This window comes from Salvelinus alpinus, chromosome 8 (assembly GCF_045679555.1).
Source record: "Salvelinus alpinus chromosome 8, SLU_Salpinus.1, whole genome shotgun sequence".
Lineage (NCBI taxonomy): Eukaryota > Metazoa > Chordata > Actinopteri > Salmoniformes > Salmonidae > Salvelinus > Salvelinus alpinus.
The window spans coordinates 46,164,110-46,181,055 of NC_092093.1; the positions used below are offsets into that span (position 1 = coordinate 46,164,110).

At 41.6% G+C, this 16,946-nt stretch overlaps 1 protein-coding gene across 2 annotated transcripts in view; it reads left to right on the forward strand.

The window, feature by feature from the left end:
- mix23 (mitochondrial matrix import factor 23) overlaps positions 1-15,084 on the forward strand; it is a 17,250-nt gene extending 2,166 nt beyond the window's left edge. For both annotated transcript variants that reach the window (XM_071414065.1, XM_071414066.1), the window contains 4 exons: positions 4,746-4,871; positions 13,298-13,444; positions 14,589-14,648; positions 14,776-15,084. In XM_071414065.1, coding sequence (XP_071270166.1) covers positions 4,746-4,871; positions 13,298-13,444; positions 14,589-14,648; positions 14,776-14,826 — 384 coding nt within the window. In that variant the 3' untranslated portion in view covers positions 14,827-15,084. The remainder of the gene's footprint in view (positions 1-4,745; positions 4,872-13,297; positions 13,445-14,588; positions 14,649-14,775) is intronic.
- Positions 15,085-16,946: the final 1,862 nt, after the last annotated feature.

Below are 16,946 nucleotides of genomic sequence, written 5' to 3' on the forward strand. Positions count from 1 at the left end.
CCTGACTAACCTTGGCAGCCCGGCGGATAGCCATCCCTGCCCCGGACAGACAACTCCAATTTTGATACGGTAAAGCTTGACAACAATCAAATAAAAGTTTATTTCTCACATGTGCCGAATACAACAGGAGTAGTAGACCTTACCGTCAAATGCTTACTTACAAGCCCTTAACCAAGAGTGCCGTTTTAAGAATAAAAATGAAGAGTTCAAATAACAATAAGGAGGCTATATACAGGGGGTACCAGTACCAAGTCAATGTGCGGGGATACAGGTTAGTTGAGGTAACTGAGGTGATATGTACATGTAGGTAAAGTGACTATGCATAGATAAAACAACGAGTAGCAGCATTATACATAAAAAAGGGTTGGGGTTAATGCAGATAGTTTGGGTTGCCATTTGATTAGCTGTCAAGCAGTATTACGGTTTGGAGGTAGAAGCTGTTCAAAAGTCTTTTGTACCTAGACTTGGCACTCCGGTACCGCTTGCCTTGTGGTAGCAGAGAGAACAGTCTATGACTAGGGTGTCTTTGGCAATGTTTAGGGACTTCCTCTGACACCACCTGGTATAGAGGCCCCAGTGATGTACTGGGCCCTACGCTCTACCCTCTGTAGCGGTCGGAGGCCGAGCAGTTGCCATACCAGGTGGTGATGCAACCAGTCAGGATGCTCTCGATGGTGCAGCTGTCAAACTTTTTGGGGATCTGAGGACCCATTCCAGATCTCTTCAATTTCCTGAGGGGGAATAGGCTTTGTCGTGCCCTCTTCATGACTGTCTTGGTGTGTTTGGACCATGATGATTTGTTGGTGATGTGGACACCAAGGAACTTGAAGCTCTCAACCTGCTCCACTACAGCCCCGTTGATGAGAATGGGGGCGTGCTCGGCCCTCCTTTTCCTGTAGTCCACAATCCTCCCCTTTGTCTTGATCACGTTGTGGAAGAGGTTGTTGTCCTGGCACCACACTTCCAGGTGTCTGACCACCTCCCTAGAGGCTGTCTCATCATTGTCAGTGATCAGGCCTACCACTGTTGTCGTCTACAAACTTAATCAGTCGTGCTTGGCCATGCAGTCATGGGTGAACAGGGAGTACAGGATGGTACTAAGCACGCACCCCTGAGGGGCCACTGTGTTGAGGATCTGTTAGAGCGGTATGCAACTTGGAATGGGTCTAGGGTTTCTGGGATGATAGTTTTGTGAGCCATGACCAGCCTTTCAAAGTACTTCATGGCTACAGATGTGAGTGCTACGGGTCAGTAGTCCTTTAGGCAGGTTCCCTTGGTGTTCTTGGGCACAGGGACTGTGGTTGTATGCTTGAAATATATAGGTATTACAGACTCAGACAGGGAGAGGTTGAAAATGTCAGTGAAGACATTTGACAGTTGGTCAGCGCATGCTCAGAGTACAAGTCCTGGTAATCCATTTGGCCCTGCGGCCTTGTGAATGATGACCTGTTTAAAGGTCTTACTCAAATCGGCAAGCGTGATCACACAGTCGTCTAGAACAGCTGGTGCTCTCATCCATGCCTCTGTAACAGTTTAACTTTAGTCCGTCCCCTCGCCCCGACCCGGACGCGAACCAGGGACCCTCTGCACACATCAACAACAGTCACCCACGAAGCATCATTACCCATCGCTCCACAAAAGCCGCGGCCCTTGCAGAGCAAGGGGAACCACTACTTCAAGGTCTCAGAGCAAGTGACGTCACCGATTTGAAAGGCTATTAGCGCGCACCACCGCTAACTAGATAGCCATTTCACATCCGTGCTTGCCTTGAAGCGCGCATAGAAGTCATTTAGCTCGTCTGGTAGGCTCGTGTCACTGGGCAGCTCGCGGCTGTGCTTCCCTTTGTAGTCCGTTATCGTTTGCAAGCCCTGCCACATCCGACGAGCGTCGGAGCCAGTGTAGTAGGATTCAATCTTAGTCCTGTATTGACACCTGTTTGATGGTTCATCTGAGGGCATAGCAGGATTTCTTATAAGCGTCTGGGTTATTGTCCCGCTCCTTGAAAGCGCCACAGCTAGCTAGAAGGAGTGTATTTTGTCTTAGAACTTACTGTTATTTTCCAGTCCATTAAAATGTTTAGCTCGACGTGATTTAGTACTCCAGTTGGGGGAAAATTCGTATTTCTGTGTGTTATTATGTTATAATTAAGTCTATGATTTGATTGAGCAGTCTGATTGAGCGATGGTAGGCACCAGCAGGCTCGTAAGCATTCATTCAAACAGCACTTTCATGCGTTTTGCAAGCAGCTCTTCGCAATGCTTCAAGCATTGAGCTGTTTATGACTTCAAGCATATCAACTCCCGAGATTAGGCTGGTGTAACCGATGTGAAATTGGTAGCTAGTTAGCGGGGTGTGCGCTAATAGCGTTTCAAACATCACTCGCTCTGAGACTTGGAGTAGTTGTTCCCCTTGCTCTGCATGGGTAACGCTGCTTCGAGGGTGGCTGTTGTCGATGTGTTCCTGGTTCGAGCCCAGGTAGCGGCGAGGAGAGGGATGGAAGCTATACTGTTACACTGGCAATACTAAAGTGCCTATAAGAACATCCAATAGTCAAAGGTATATGAAATACAAGTTGTATAGAGATAAATAGTCCTATAATTCCTATAATAACTACAACCTAAAACTTCTTACCTGGGAATATTGAAGACTCATGTTAAAAGGAACCACCAGCTTTCATATGTTCTCATGTTCTGAGCAAGGAACTGAAACGTTAGCTTTCTTACATGGCACATCATGCACTTTTACTTTCTTCTCCAACACTTTGTTTTTGCATTATTTAAACCAAATTGAACATGTTTAATTATTTATTTGAGGCTAAATTGATTTTATTGATGTATTATATTAAGTTAAAATAAGTGTTCATTCAGTATTGTTGTAATTGTCATTATTACAAATACATAAATAAAAATCGTCCGATTTAATCGGTATCGGCTTTTTTGGTCCCCAATAATCGGTATCGGCGTTGAAAAATCATAAATCGGTCGACCTCTAGTTTTAACTTTTAGAAACGTGAAAAATTATCGCTTGCGATACGACTTTTGAAACATATGGCCTTGATCTTTCATCAGCAAGAAAGAATCCTTCGAATAAAAAAGATAGTTACAGATCCATACACCTATGGAGCCTCCGTCCTAGAAACTACTCTTCAGCTACAGTTGGAGTTATACAGACAGGTGTTCAGAGCATACCAGATTGTAGAATAATAGTGAAGACATAAAAACTATGAAATAACACACATGGAATCATATAGAAACCAATAAAGTGTTAAACAAATCTAAATGTTTGATATTTGACATTCTTCAAATTAGCCACACTTTGCCTTGATGACAGCTTTGGACACTCTTGGCATTCTCTCAACCAGCTTCATGAGGTAGTACTACTGTCGGCGATGGAAACACAGTGAACTTTAGGATTGAACTTTAGATTTTTATTCGGTACTTGAAAACTTAAGCAAAAACTAAAATATTGTGTGCACTACATCATAGAGCACTGATTTCTAACCACAACAAGTCAGTTTGGTGGAAACACACCACTGGTGGGAAAATTTGCATATTTTCTTTATGTGGATTTTAGAATACTTGCATGAAAATCTGTCACGGATTGGATGGAAACATAGCTAGTGACGCTAAATTCACTCTGCATTTTCCATAGCCCGAAGACCTGACTTGAATTTATGTCACGACCTCTACAAGCCTGAATGTTGAAGAAAATTATATTTTAACGTACTTTACCGGATGTCTGTGTGGTTGGTCCTTATGCAGGTAGGAATGTGAGACAATACTGTATATCCACAGGAAAGTATAATTACATCAACTTTTCAAAGCGCTGGTTGTGTGTTCAGATTTCTAATACATGCAGGACACGCACACATACTTGACGAGCTGGTGCACGTGTTTACATGGTTCTGCACATGCTTTAGGTGTTAGACATCTGAATGCACTACCAGGTTATTTAATTATACTTTCCTGTGGATATATTCCTACCTGCAAAAGGACCAACCACACGGACAACCCGTAAAGTAAGTTAAAATATACATTTATTCTACATTCTTGCTTCTAGAGCTTGATAGGAAATTTTGCAAACTAATGTATGGCATTAATTTGACTGTGAACCAGAAATGCACAAACCAGAGGTATCACAGTCTGGTGTCAGGCAACATCTTCACTTGCAGTGAATGCTAAATGCACTCTGCTGTTTTAGCAGTCATACTATTTCCCCTGGCTTAGATTGTGCAACGTGCATAACAGAATGGTCAGGTGACATCTATTATTTACACACGTAATACTGTGTTACAGCTAGCTAGCTAAATATATATAATGTCTAAGTCAGTTAGCTACACATTCATTCATGCTTTTAAAGAAGAGAGCTAGGGTCAATGGATGTTTCACACCCCATATGTAGTTAGCGCTTGACAACCTTTTGCTTGTGGTCTAAGCAGGGGCGGACTGGGACCGAAAAATAAGCCCTAACACACCGGCAACTTTTTTTTTCTTTGAAGCTACAATTTTTTTGCCAGATAATAATGATTTTGCACAACAACAAAAAACATAGTTAGACAGGCCCACTGAGCTAAAGATGCCCGAAGTACCAGATGGCCAGTCCGCCCCTGGGTCTAAGGACAGTGTCTCTGCCTCAGTTGGCCTCTCAGAAGATCTGCACTGTTCTATTTTGTCAGTAAACTCTGTCAATAAACTGTCTGGGTCTGTCAGTAACGATCTGTCTGTCTGTCCCTCCCTAACCCCCAGGATGTCCTGAAGGTGATGCGTAACATAGATGACCGTATTGTCCATTCTCTCAACACCACCGTGCCGACTGTCTCCTTCTCAGGCAGAGTGGACGCCTCCCAGACATGCAGAAAGCTCTATGAGTCTGTGAGTCACAGCTTTTACCTTTAACCTCTCCTCTACACAGATTACCTTTAACCTCTCCTCTACACAGATTACCTTTAACCTCTCCTCTACACAGATTACCTTTAACCTCTCCTCTACACAGATTACCTTTCTCCTTTCTCCACACCAGTATACCTTAAGCCTGTGATATCTGACATGCTGTAGCCTGTGATATCTGGCATGCTGTAGCCTTTGCATTGGATAGTGTTCTAAATAAACAGAGTAAAACTCACGGACGACTAAGAAAAGCTCAAACCAAATGTCACCCACTGGGTCAAACAGCTGAAAAGACAAAGACATGTTTCAGCAAGTATATATATTTTTACCCTCTACTGGGTGGAGTCAACTAGCCAATACATCTCTGTTGCTAGGCAGGAACTTAAATTCTTACGGCTGAGATCCCGTTAACGGGATCGATATGACAACAGCCAGTGAAAGTGCAGGGCGCCAAATTCAAAACAACAAAAATCTCATAATTAAAATTCCTCAAGCATACAAGTATTATACACCATTTTAAAGATAAACTTGTTGTTAAACCACCGTGTCCGATTTCAAAAAGGCTTTACGACGAAAGCATACCATGCGCGATTATGTTAGGTCATTGCCTAGTCACAAAACACAGGCATTTTCCCAGCCAAATAGAGGAGTCACAAAAAGCAGAAATAGAGAGAAAATGAATCACTATCCTTTGATGATCTTCATCAGATGGTACTCATAGGACCTCATGTTACACAATACATGTATGTTTTGTTCAATAAAGTTCATATTTATATCCAACAATCTCAGTTTACATTGGTGCGTTATGTTCAGTAGTTCCAAAACATCCGGTGATTTTGCAGAGCCACATTAATTTACAGAAATACTCATCATAAATGTTGATGAAAATACAAGTGTTATGCATGGAATTAAAGCTATACTTCTCCTTAATGCAACCGCTGTGTCAGATAAATAAAAAAATAATAAAAAAAAGCTTTACAGCGAAAGCACACCATGGAATAATCTGAGTACAGCACTCAGCCACCAAAACAAGCCATACAGATACCCGCCTTGTTGTGGAGTCAACAGAAGTCAGAAATAGCATTATAAATATTCACTTACCTTTGATGATCTTCATCGGAATGCACTCCCAGGAATCCCAGTTCCACAATAAATGTTTGTTTTGTTCGATAAAGTCCATAATTTATGTCCAAATACCTCCTTTTTGTTCACGCGTTTAGTTCACAAATCCAAATACACAAGGCACAGGCACTTAGTCCAGACAGTCAAAACAGTTCCATTACAGTTCGTAGAAACATGTCAAACGATGTATAGAATCAATCTTTAGGATGTTTTTATCATAAATCTTCAATAATATTCCAACCGGACAATTCCTTTGTCTTTAAATGTATGAAAGGGAACGTAGCTCGCTCTCACGGCTGCGCTCGTGACTTAGCTCATGGCATTCTGCCAGACCCCTTAGTCAAACGGCTCTTATTCGCTCCCCCTTCACAGTAGAAGCCTGACACAAGGTTCTAAAGACTGTTGACATCTAGTGGAAGCCTCAGGAAGTGCAATCGGACCAAATGTACACTATCTTGGATAGGCATATACTTGAAAATCTACAAACCTCAGATTTCCCACTTCCTGGTTGGATTTTTTCTCAGGTTTTCGCCTGCCATATGAGTTCTGTTATACTCACAGACATCATTCAAACAGTTTTAGAAACTTCAGAGTGTTTTCTATCCAAATATACTAATTAATATGCATATCTTAGCTTCTGGGCCTGAGTAGCAGGCAGTTTACTCTGGGCACACTTATTCATCCGAATGTGAAAATAGCGCCCCCAGCCATAAGAAGTTACGTGGTTCCTCTCATTGGTATAGTCATGGCCCTGCTTCCCATGTGTGTATGTCATAGGACTGTTCCTCTTCACTTCATCTGACCTGACCCACATTCTTCACTAATCCATAGCTTTCCAACCCTATCAGTGGCCGCAACCAAGTGATTGCCTTTTCCCTCACTTAGTAACTCTTCAGGCCCATACCCCACCATATAAACTCAGCAAAAAAATAAACGTCCTCTCACTGTCAACGGCATTTATTTTCAGCAAACTTAACATGTGTAAATATTTGTATGAACACAACAAGATTCAACAACTGAAACATAAACTGAACAAGTTCCACAGACATGTGACTAACAGAAATTGAATAATGTGTCCCTGAACAAAAGTAACAGTCAGTGTGGCCACCAGCTGCATTAAGTACTGCAGTGCATGAGATGTTACCCCACTCTTGCACCTGCAAGTTCACGGACATTTCTGGGGGTAATGGCCCTAGCCCTCGCCCTCCGATCCAACAGGTCCCAGACGTGCTCAATGGGATTGAGATCCGGGCTCTTCGCTAGCCATGGCAGAACACTGACGTTCCTGTCTTGCAGGAAACCACGCACAGAACGAACAGTATGGCTGGTGGCATTGTCACGCTGGAGGGTCATGTTAGGATGAGCCTGCGGGAAGGGTACCACATGAGGGAGGAGGATGTCTTCCCTGTAACGCACAGCATTGAGATTGCCTGCAATGACAACAAGCTCAGTCCGATGATGCTGTGACACATCGCCCCAGTCTATGACGGACCCTCCACCTCCAACTCGATCCCGCTCCAGAGTACAAGCCTCGGTGTAACGCTCATTCCTTCGACGATAAACGTGAATGCGACCATCACCCCTGGTGAGACAAAACCGCGACTTGTCAGTGAAGAGCACTTTTTGCTCTTTTTGCTTTTTGCTCGGGCAGTTGTTGTTGCCATCCTGTACCTGTCCCGCAGGTGTGATGTTCGGATGGTCCGATCCTGTGCAGGTGTTGTTACACGTGGTCTGCCACTGCGAGGACGATCAGCTGTCCGTCCTGTCTCCCTGTAGCGCTGTCATAGGCGTCTCACGGTACGGACATTGCAATTTATTGCCCTGGCCACATCTGCAGTCCTCATGCCTCCTTGCAGCATGTCTAAGGCACGTTCACGCAGATGAGCAGTGTAACTCGCAGGGACCCTGGGCATCTTTCTTATGGTGTTTTTTAGAGTCAGTAGAAAGGCCTCTTTAGTGTCCTAAGTTTTCATAACTGTGACCTTAATTGCCTACCGTCTGTAAGCTGTTAGTGTATTAAAAACTTCTTATGACTGCAGTGGCAGTATTGAGTAGCTTGGATGAAAGGTGCACAGAGGTGCCCAGAGTAAACGGCCTGCTCCTCAGTCATAGTTGCTAATATATGCATATTATTATTAGTATTGGATAGAAAACACTCTGAAGTTTCTAAAACTGTTTGAATTATATCTGTGAGTATAACAGAACTCATATGGCAGGCAAAAACCTGAAGTTCCACTTCCTGTTTGGATTTTTTCTGAGGCTGGTAGATTTTCAACCAAGCTCACATTGAAATTACAGCGAGATATGGATGAGTTTTCACTTCCTACGGCTTCCACTAGATGTCAACGGTCAACAGAACTTTGTCTGACTCTACTGTGAAGGGGGCCGAAGGAGACAGGAATGAGTAACCACTGCCATGAGCTGACCATGCTTTGACCACGCGCATTCACGTGAGAGGCAGCTCCGTTCCATCGCTCATCTGAAGTCAATGTAATTCTCCGGTTGGAACGTTATTCAAGATGTATGTTAACAACATTCTAAAGATTGATTCAATACATCGTTTGACATGTTTCTACTGACTGTTATGGAACTTTTGGACATTTCCTCACGTTTTAGTGAACGCGCTTTGTGACTTTGGAATTTTTTACCAAACACGCTAACCAAAGTAGCTAATTGGACATAAATAACGGACATTATCGAACAAATCAAGCATTTATTGTGGACCTGGGATTTCACTGGCTGTTGTCATATCATCCCGTTACCGGGATTGCAGCCATAAGAAGTTAACTTCTTATGGCTGGGGGCAGTATTGAGTAGCTTGGATGAATAAGGTGCCCAGAGTAAACTGCCTGCTACTCAGTCCCAGAAGCTAAGATATGCATATTAATTAGTATATAGTATATTAGTATATGGCTTGTTTTGGTCTCTGAGCGCTGTACTCAGATTATAGCATGGTGTGCTTTTTCGGTAAAGTTTTTTTGAAATCTGACACAGCGGTTGCATTAAGGAGAAGTTTATCTAAATTTCCATGTATAATACTTGTATCTTTTATCAATGTTTATTATGAGTATTTCTGTAAATTGATGTGGCTCTCTGCAAAATCACCAGATGTTTTGGAGGCAAAACATTACTGAACATAACGCGCCAATGTAAACTAAGATTTTTGGATATAAATATGAACTTTATCGAACAAAACATACATGTATTGTGTAACATGAAGTCCTATGAGTGTCATCTGATAAAGATCATCAAAGGTTAGGGATTCATTTTATCTCTTTCTGCTTTTTGTGACTCCTCTCTTTGGCTGTAAAAATGGCTGTGTTTTTCTGTGACTAGGTACTGACTTAACATAATCAGATGGTGTGCTTTCGTCGTAAAGCCTTTTTGAAATCGGACACGGTGGTGGGATTAACAACAAGTTTATCTTTAAAATGGTGTAAAATACTTATGGTTGAGGATTTTTAATTATGAGATTTCTGCTGTTTGAATTTGGCACCCTGCACTTTCACTGGCTGTTGTCAAGTCGATCCCGTTAACGGGGATCTCAGCCGTAAGAAGTTAATCCAGCCGCTTTGTCAGATTTCAAAAAGGCTTTATGGTGAAAGCATACCATGCGATTATCTGAGGACAGCGCCCCGCATACAAAAGCATTAAAAACATTTTCCAACCAAGCAGATGCATTGCGAAAGTCAGAAATAGCAATAAAATAAATCGCTTACCTTTTGAAGATCTTCCTCTTTTTGCAATCCCAAATGTCCCAGTTACACAATGAATGGTCGTTTGTTCGATAAAGTCCTTCTTTATATCCCAAAAATTTCCGTTTTATTTGGCGCGTTTGATTCAGAAGTACACCTGTTCAAACTCGCACAACATGCCTACAAAGGATTCTAAAAAGTTACCTGTAAACTTGGTCCAAACATTTCAAACAACATTTCTAATCCAACCTCAGTACACTAATATGTTAATAATCGATACAATTTAAGACGGAATTAACTGTTTCCAATACCGAAGAAAAACAACAAGGAGCGCACAGTCATTCACCAAAAATACTAGAGTCCTTCTGAGTGACACTTAGAAAGAATATGAATACTTCTTCATTTAAAAAAAAAAACATTGAACAATTTCTAAAGACTGTTGACATCTAGTGAAAGCCATAGGAACTGCAATCTGCGTCCTAATAATTAGGCTTCCCCATAGAAAAGCAATGGAAAGTCCAATGAACTCAACAACAAAAACATAATCCTGGATGGATTGTTCTCGGGGTTTTGCCTGCCAAATCAGTTCTGGTATACTCACAGACATTATTTTAACAGTTTCAAAAACTTTAAAGTGTTTTCTATCCAATACTACCATGCATATGCACATCCTAGCTTCTGGGCCTGAGTAACAGGCAGTTTACTTTGGGCACGTTTGTCATCCAAACTTCAAAATACTGCCCCCTACCCCAGAGAGGTTAATAAAATAATTATTTGTTTTGCTCCATGAAGTAATCCAACAATGTGTACGCCCCATCTTGTCAATTTCAAATCTTCTCTCAAGTGCCATCTCGCAAAACATTTTCCGTGGCCCTGCTTGAGTGTATACATTCGAAACGTTTATAAATGAAGTGGACTCATCAGGTTAAAGACTGGCTCAGTAAGTGTGGTGTTTTTGTGCTGTTTGTTGTAGAGGTCGACCGATCATGATTTTTCAACGCCAATACCGATTTATTTAAAAAAAAAAAAATGTTTTTTAATGAAAACTTGAAATCGGCCCTAATTAATCGGCCATTCAGATTAATTGATCGACCTCCTAGTTTGTTGTTGTGTTGGCGGTCTATGTGGTACTGTGTTTGTGGAGGTTGTGGTTTTGTGTTTGTTGTGTATTTGTGGTGTTGTGTATAGTTGAAGTCGGAAGTTTACATACACTTAGGTTGGAGTCATTAAAACTCGTTTTTCAACCACTCCACAAATTTCTTGTTAAAACTTCTTGACGCTACGGATCCCGTTACAGGGATCATTTTCCTAAACAACCACTGAATTGCAGAGCGCCAAATTCAAAAATAATCCTAAAGATATTTATAATCATGGAATCACAAGTGAAATATACCAAAACACAGCTTAGCTTGTTGTTAATCCACCTATCTATCGTGTCAGATTTTGAAAATATGCTTTACAGCGAAAGCAATCCAAGCGTTTGTAAGTGTATCAATCAATGCTAGAACAGTTAGCCTTAAATTAGCTTGGTCACGAAAGTCAGAAAAGAAATCAAATTAATCGCTTACCTTTGATAATCTTCGGATGTTTGTCCTCACGAGACTCCCAGTTACACAATAAATTGTATTTTTGTTCGATAAATATTAGTTTTATAACAAAAAAACGCCATTTGTGTTGCGCGTTATGTTCAGAAAACCACAGCCTCGTTCCGTTCCTGAAAGGCAGACGAAAATTCCCAAAAGTATCCGTAATGTTCATAGAAACATGTCAAACGTTTTTTATAATCAATCCTCAGGTTTTCGCCTGCAGAATCAGTTTTGTTATACTCACAGACAATATTTTGACAGTTTTGGAAACTTTGGAGTGTTTTCTATCCTAATTTGTAAATTATATGCATATTCTACGATCTGGGCCTGAGAAATAGTCAGTTTACCTTGGGAACGTTATTTAAAAATAAAAATCTGGCCCCAAGAAGTTAACAAACTATAGTTTTGACAAGTCGGTTAGGACATCTACTTTGAGCATGACAATTTTCCAACAATTGTTTACAGACAGATTATTTCACTTATAATTCACTGTATTACAATTCTAGTAGGTTAGAAGTTTACATACACTAAGTTGACTGTGCCTTTTAAACAGCTTGGAAAATTCCAGAAAAGAATGTCATGGCTTTAGAAGCTTATGATAGGCTAATGGACATCATTTGAGTCAATTGGAGGTGTACCTGTGGATGTATTTCAAGGCCTACCTTCAATCTAAGTGCCTCTTTGCTTGACATCATGGGAAAATCAAAAGAAATCAGCCAAAACCTCAGAAAAACAATTATAGACCTCAAGTCTTGTTCATCCTTTAGAGCAATTTCCAAACGCCTGAAAGTACCACGTTCATCTGTACAAACAATAGTATGCAAGTATAAACACCATGGGACCACGCAGCCATCATACCGCTAGAGATTAATGTACTTTGGTGCAAAAAGTGCAAATCAATCCCAGAACAACAGCAAAGGACCTTGTGAAGATTCTGGAGGAAACGGGTACAAAAGTATCTATATCCACAGTAAAACGAGTCCTATGTCGACATAACCTGAAAGACCGCTCAGCAAGGAAGAAGCCACTGCTCCAAAACCGCATAAAAAAGACAGACTACGGTTTGCAACTGCACATGGGTACAAAGATCGTACTTTTTGGAGAAATGTCCTCTGGTCTGATGAAACAAAAATAGAACTGTTTGGCCATAATGACCATCGTTATGTTTGGAGGAAAAAGGAGGAGGCTTGCGATCCGAAGAACACCATCCCAACCGTGAAGCACGGGGGTGGCAGCATCATGTTGTGGTGGTGCTTTGCTGCAGGAGGGACTGGTGCACTTCACAAAATAGATGGCATCAGGAGGCTGGAAAATGATGTGGATATATTGAAGCAACATCTCAAGGCATCAGTCAGGAAGTTAAAGCTTGGTCTCAAATGGGTCTTCCAAATGGACAATAACCCCAAGCATACTTCCAAAGTTGTGGCAAAATGGCTTAAGGACAACAAAGTCACGGTATTGTGGTGGCCATCACAAAGCCCTGACCTCAATTGTATGGGAAATTTGTGGGCAGAACTGAAAAAGTGTGTGCGAGCAAGGAGGCCTACAAACCTGACTCAGTTACACCAGCTCTGTCAGGAGGAATGGGACAAAATTCACCCAACTTATTGTGTGAAGCAGGTCGAAGGCTACCCAAAACATTTGACCCAAGTTAAACAATTTAAAGGCAATGCTACCAAATACTAATTGAGTGTATGTAAACTTCTGACCCACTGGGAATGTGATGAAAAAAATTTAAGCTGAAATAAATCATTCTCTCAACTATTATTCTGACGTTTCACATTCTTAAAATAAAGTGGTGATCCTAACTGACCTAAGACAGGGAATTTGTACTATGATTAAATGTCAGGAATTGTGAAAAACTGAGTTTAAATGTATTTGGCTAAGGTGTATGTAAATTTCCGACTTCAACTGTATGTGGTGTTTGTTGTATTTGATGTTTGTTGTGTATATGTGGTGTCATGTTTTTGTGTATGTTTGCTGATGTGTTTGTGGTGTTGTGTTGCAGCTGATGGAGGCCCACCTGAGCAGAGACCGAGCCATTAAGACGTGTATAGCCCAGACCTCTGAGGTGGTGGGCCAGCTGAGAGAGCAGAGAGCCAAGGACGGAGACAACATGACAACTGTCAAACTACTCAGGAAGGAACAGACCAAGGTAATACATTACCTATACTACACTATGATCCACACTACACTGTACCAAGGTAATACATTACCTGTACTACACTCTACTAAGCTACAGCCCCCCACGTAGCTGCCCCCACCCCCAAACATCTTCCCGCTGCTACACCCCTCCATGGTAATGTAGGTAGGCCGCTGCCATTTTTTTGACAACACACAATCAAATCAAAGTTTATTTGTCACGTACGCTGAATGCAACAGGTGTAGACCTTACAGTGAAATGCTTACTTACAGGCTCTAACCAATAGTGCCAAACAGGTATTAGGTGCAACACTATGGTGGAGCCAGCTAGCCAGGCCAGGTTTATAGGATATGGTGAAGCCAGCTAGCCAGGCTAGGTTTATAAGATATGGTGAAGCCAGCTAGCCAGGCTAGGTTTATAAGATATGGTGAAGCCAGCTAGCCAGACCGGGTTTATACGATATGGTGAAGCCAGCTAGCCAGACCGGGTTTATACGATATGGTGAAGCCAGCTAGCCAGGCTGGGTTTATAAGATATGGTGAAGCCAGCTAGCCAGGCTAGGTTTATAAGATATGGTGAAGCCAGCTAGCCAGGCCGGGTTTATAAGATATGGTGAAGCCAGCAAGCCAGACCGGGTTTATACGATATGCATAAAATGATATGCATAAAATGCTAACACGTGACCACGACTAACGTGGAAAAGACACAGGCTAAATGAGGCTACATGCTAAATACAGTACACGGTAGTATGAGGCGTCACAAAGGTTATAAATGGCTATAAACTTAACCAAACAGTATAAACAGAATAGTATACAGTGGGGCAAAAAAGTATTTAGTCAGCCACCAATTGTGCAAGTTCTCCCACTTAAAAAGATGAGAGAGGCCTGTAATTTTCATCATAGGTACACTTCAACTATGACAGATAAAATGAGGGAAAAAAATCCAGAAAATCACATTGTAGGATTTTTAATGAATTTATTTGCAAATTATGGTGGAAAATAAGTATTTGGTCAATAACAAAAGTTTATCTCAATACTTTGTTATATACCCTTTGTTGGCAATGACAGAGGTCAAACGTTTTCTGTAAGTCTTCACAAGGTTTTCACACACTTGTTGTAGTGATATTAGGAGTGTCCGTCTGTCTTTTCTCCTCCAGTTAAAACTCATGCGGTCGGAGCTGAATGTCGAAGAGGTTGTTAATGACAGAAGTCTGAAGGTAAGACCATCACTCTTACCTCTCGTCTCATGGCCTGTTTGACCTCTCAAGCACACTCCCAAGATCTCTCACACAGACACAGATATATGCACTTCAATGACCTTCTCCTGTGCTGTTCCTTCCTCAGGTGTTCAGTGAACGGTGCCGGACCCACTACACGCCTCCTACGGTCAAGTGACTATCTGAGCTGCTCTGGTGAGAATGGCTGCAGATCCAGGTGGCTGCATCAGGACCAGAACCAGACCGAGCCATTGAGTCATCCGTGGACTTGCCCTGAGGGACCCCTGCCCTTCAGCCGACCACACTGTTATCATCCATGGGGAACACTGCGTTGCCTCACAACAAGGCCACCTCTGTCAAGCAATCTGCTCTGTTTATTTTCATGATTGTAGTTTTTATTTGAATTTTTTTAAACAATGAAGTGTTTTCCAATGGCCCTCTGGTGTCTGACTTTTTTTTTCTCCAATGCCTCCCTCCCCAGTTGAGGCGTAACTTAATGTCCTGCTACACTAGACTTGCTGAGCGTGAGACGCTCCTATTAATTTCAATGAAACCTGGGTGGAAATGTCTGATCCATCTAAAATTACAACCAACTGATTGCAGCATTACTGCAAAAATGGAGAAGGAAAGGGGAGAAGGTAAGGAACTTCTCTGTCGGCCCTGCATTAAAGACCAAAATTGGCTAAAGATAAATGAAGTATACCAGTTTAAAAAAATAAAAAATAATTGACAGCTGTGCCATACAGGTTGCAAAATAGTTGGGAGGAGATCTTCGATGTACTGATTGCATGGTACATGGTTTATGAACTGATACACAAAACGACGCTGGATTGAAATGATTATACAAAATTCTTGCAACCAATAGAATGTTATGTTGAAGTCGGAAGTTTACAAACACTTAGGTTGGAGTCAATAAAACTCGTTTTTCAACCACTCCACACATTTCTTGTTAACAAACTATAGTTTTGGCAAGTCGGTTAGGACATCTACTTTGTGCATGACACAAGTCATTTTTCCAACAATTGTTTACAGACAGATTATTTCACTTTTAATTCACTGTATCACAATTCCAGTGGGTCAGAAGTTTACATACACTAAGTTGACTGTGCCTTTAAAAAGCTTAGAAAATTCCAGAAAATAATGTCATGGCTTTAGAAGCTTCTGATAGGCTAATTGACATCATTTGTGTCAATTGGAGTTGTACCTGTGGATGTATTTCATGGCCTACCTTCAAACTCAGTGCCTCTGCTTGACATCATAGGAAAATCAAAAGAAATCAGCCAAGACCTCAGGAAAAAATATTGTAGACCTCCACAAGTCTGCTTCATCCTTGGGAGTCAATCACCACCTTCCGGAGACACCTGAAACCCCACCTCTTTAAGGAATACCTAGGATAGGATAAAGTAATCCTTCTAACCCCCCCCCTTAAAAGAGTTAGATGCACTATTGTAAAGTGGTTGTTCCACTGGATATCATAAGGTGAATGCACCAATTTGTAAGTCGCTCTGGATAAGAGCGTCTGCTAAATGACTTAAATGTAAATGTAAGTATAAACACCATGGGACCACGCAGCCATCATACCGCTCAGGAAGGAGATGCGTTCTGTCTCCTAGAGATGAACGTACTTTGGTGTGAAAAGTGAATATCAATCCCAGAACAACAGCAAAGGACCTTGTGAAGATGCTGGAGGAAACGGGTACAAAAGTATCTCTATCCACAGTAAATCAACATAACCTGAAAGGCCGCTCAGCAAGGAAGAAGCCACTGCTCCAAAACCGCCATAAAAAAAGCCAAACTACGGTTTGCAACTGCACATGAGGACAAAGATCGTACTTTTTGGAGAAATGTCCTCTGGTCTGATGAAACAAAAATAGAACTGTTTGGCCATAATGACCATCGTTATGTTTGGAGGAAAAAGGGGGAGGCTTGCAAGCCGAAGAACACCATCCCAACCATGAAGCACGGGGGTGGCAGCATCATGTTGTGGGGGTGTTTTTTTTAATTTAGTTTTTTATTTCACCTTTATTTTACCAGGACAGCTAGTGGAGAACAAGTTCTCATTTACAACTGCGACCTGGCCAAGATAAAGCAAAGCAGTTCGACACAAACAACACAGAGTTACACATGGAATAAACAAGCGTACAGTCAATAACATAGTAGGAAAAAAATAAAGTCTATATACAGTGTGTGCAAATGGCGTGAGGAGGTAAGGCAATAAATAGGCCATAGTAGCGAAGTAATACAATTTAGCAGATTAACACTGGAGTGATAGATGAGCAGATGATGATGTGGAAGTAG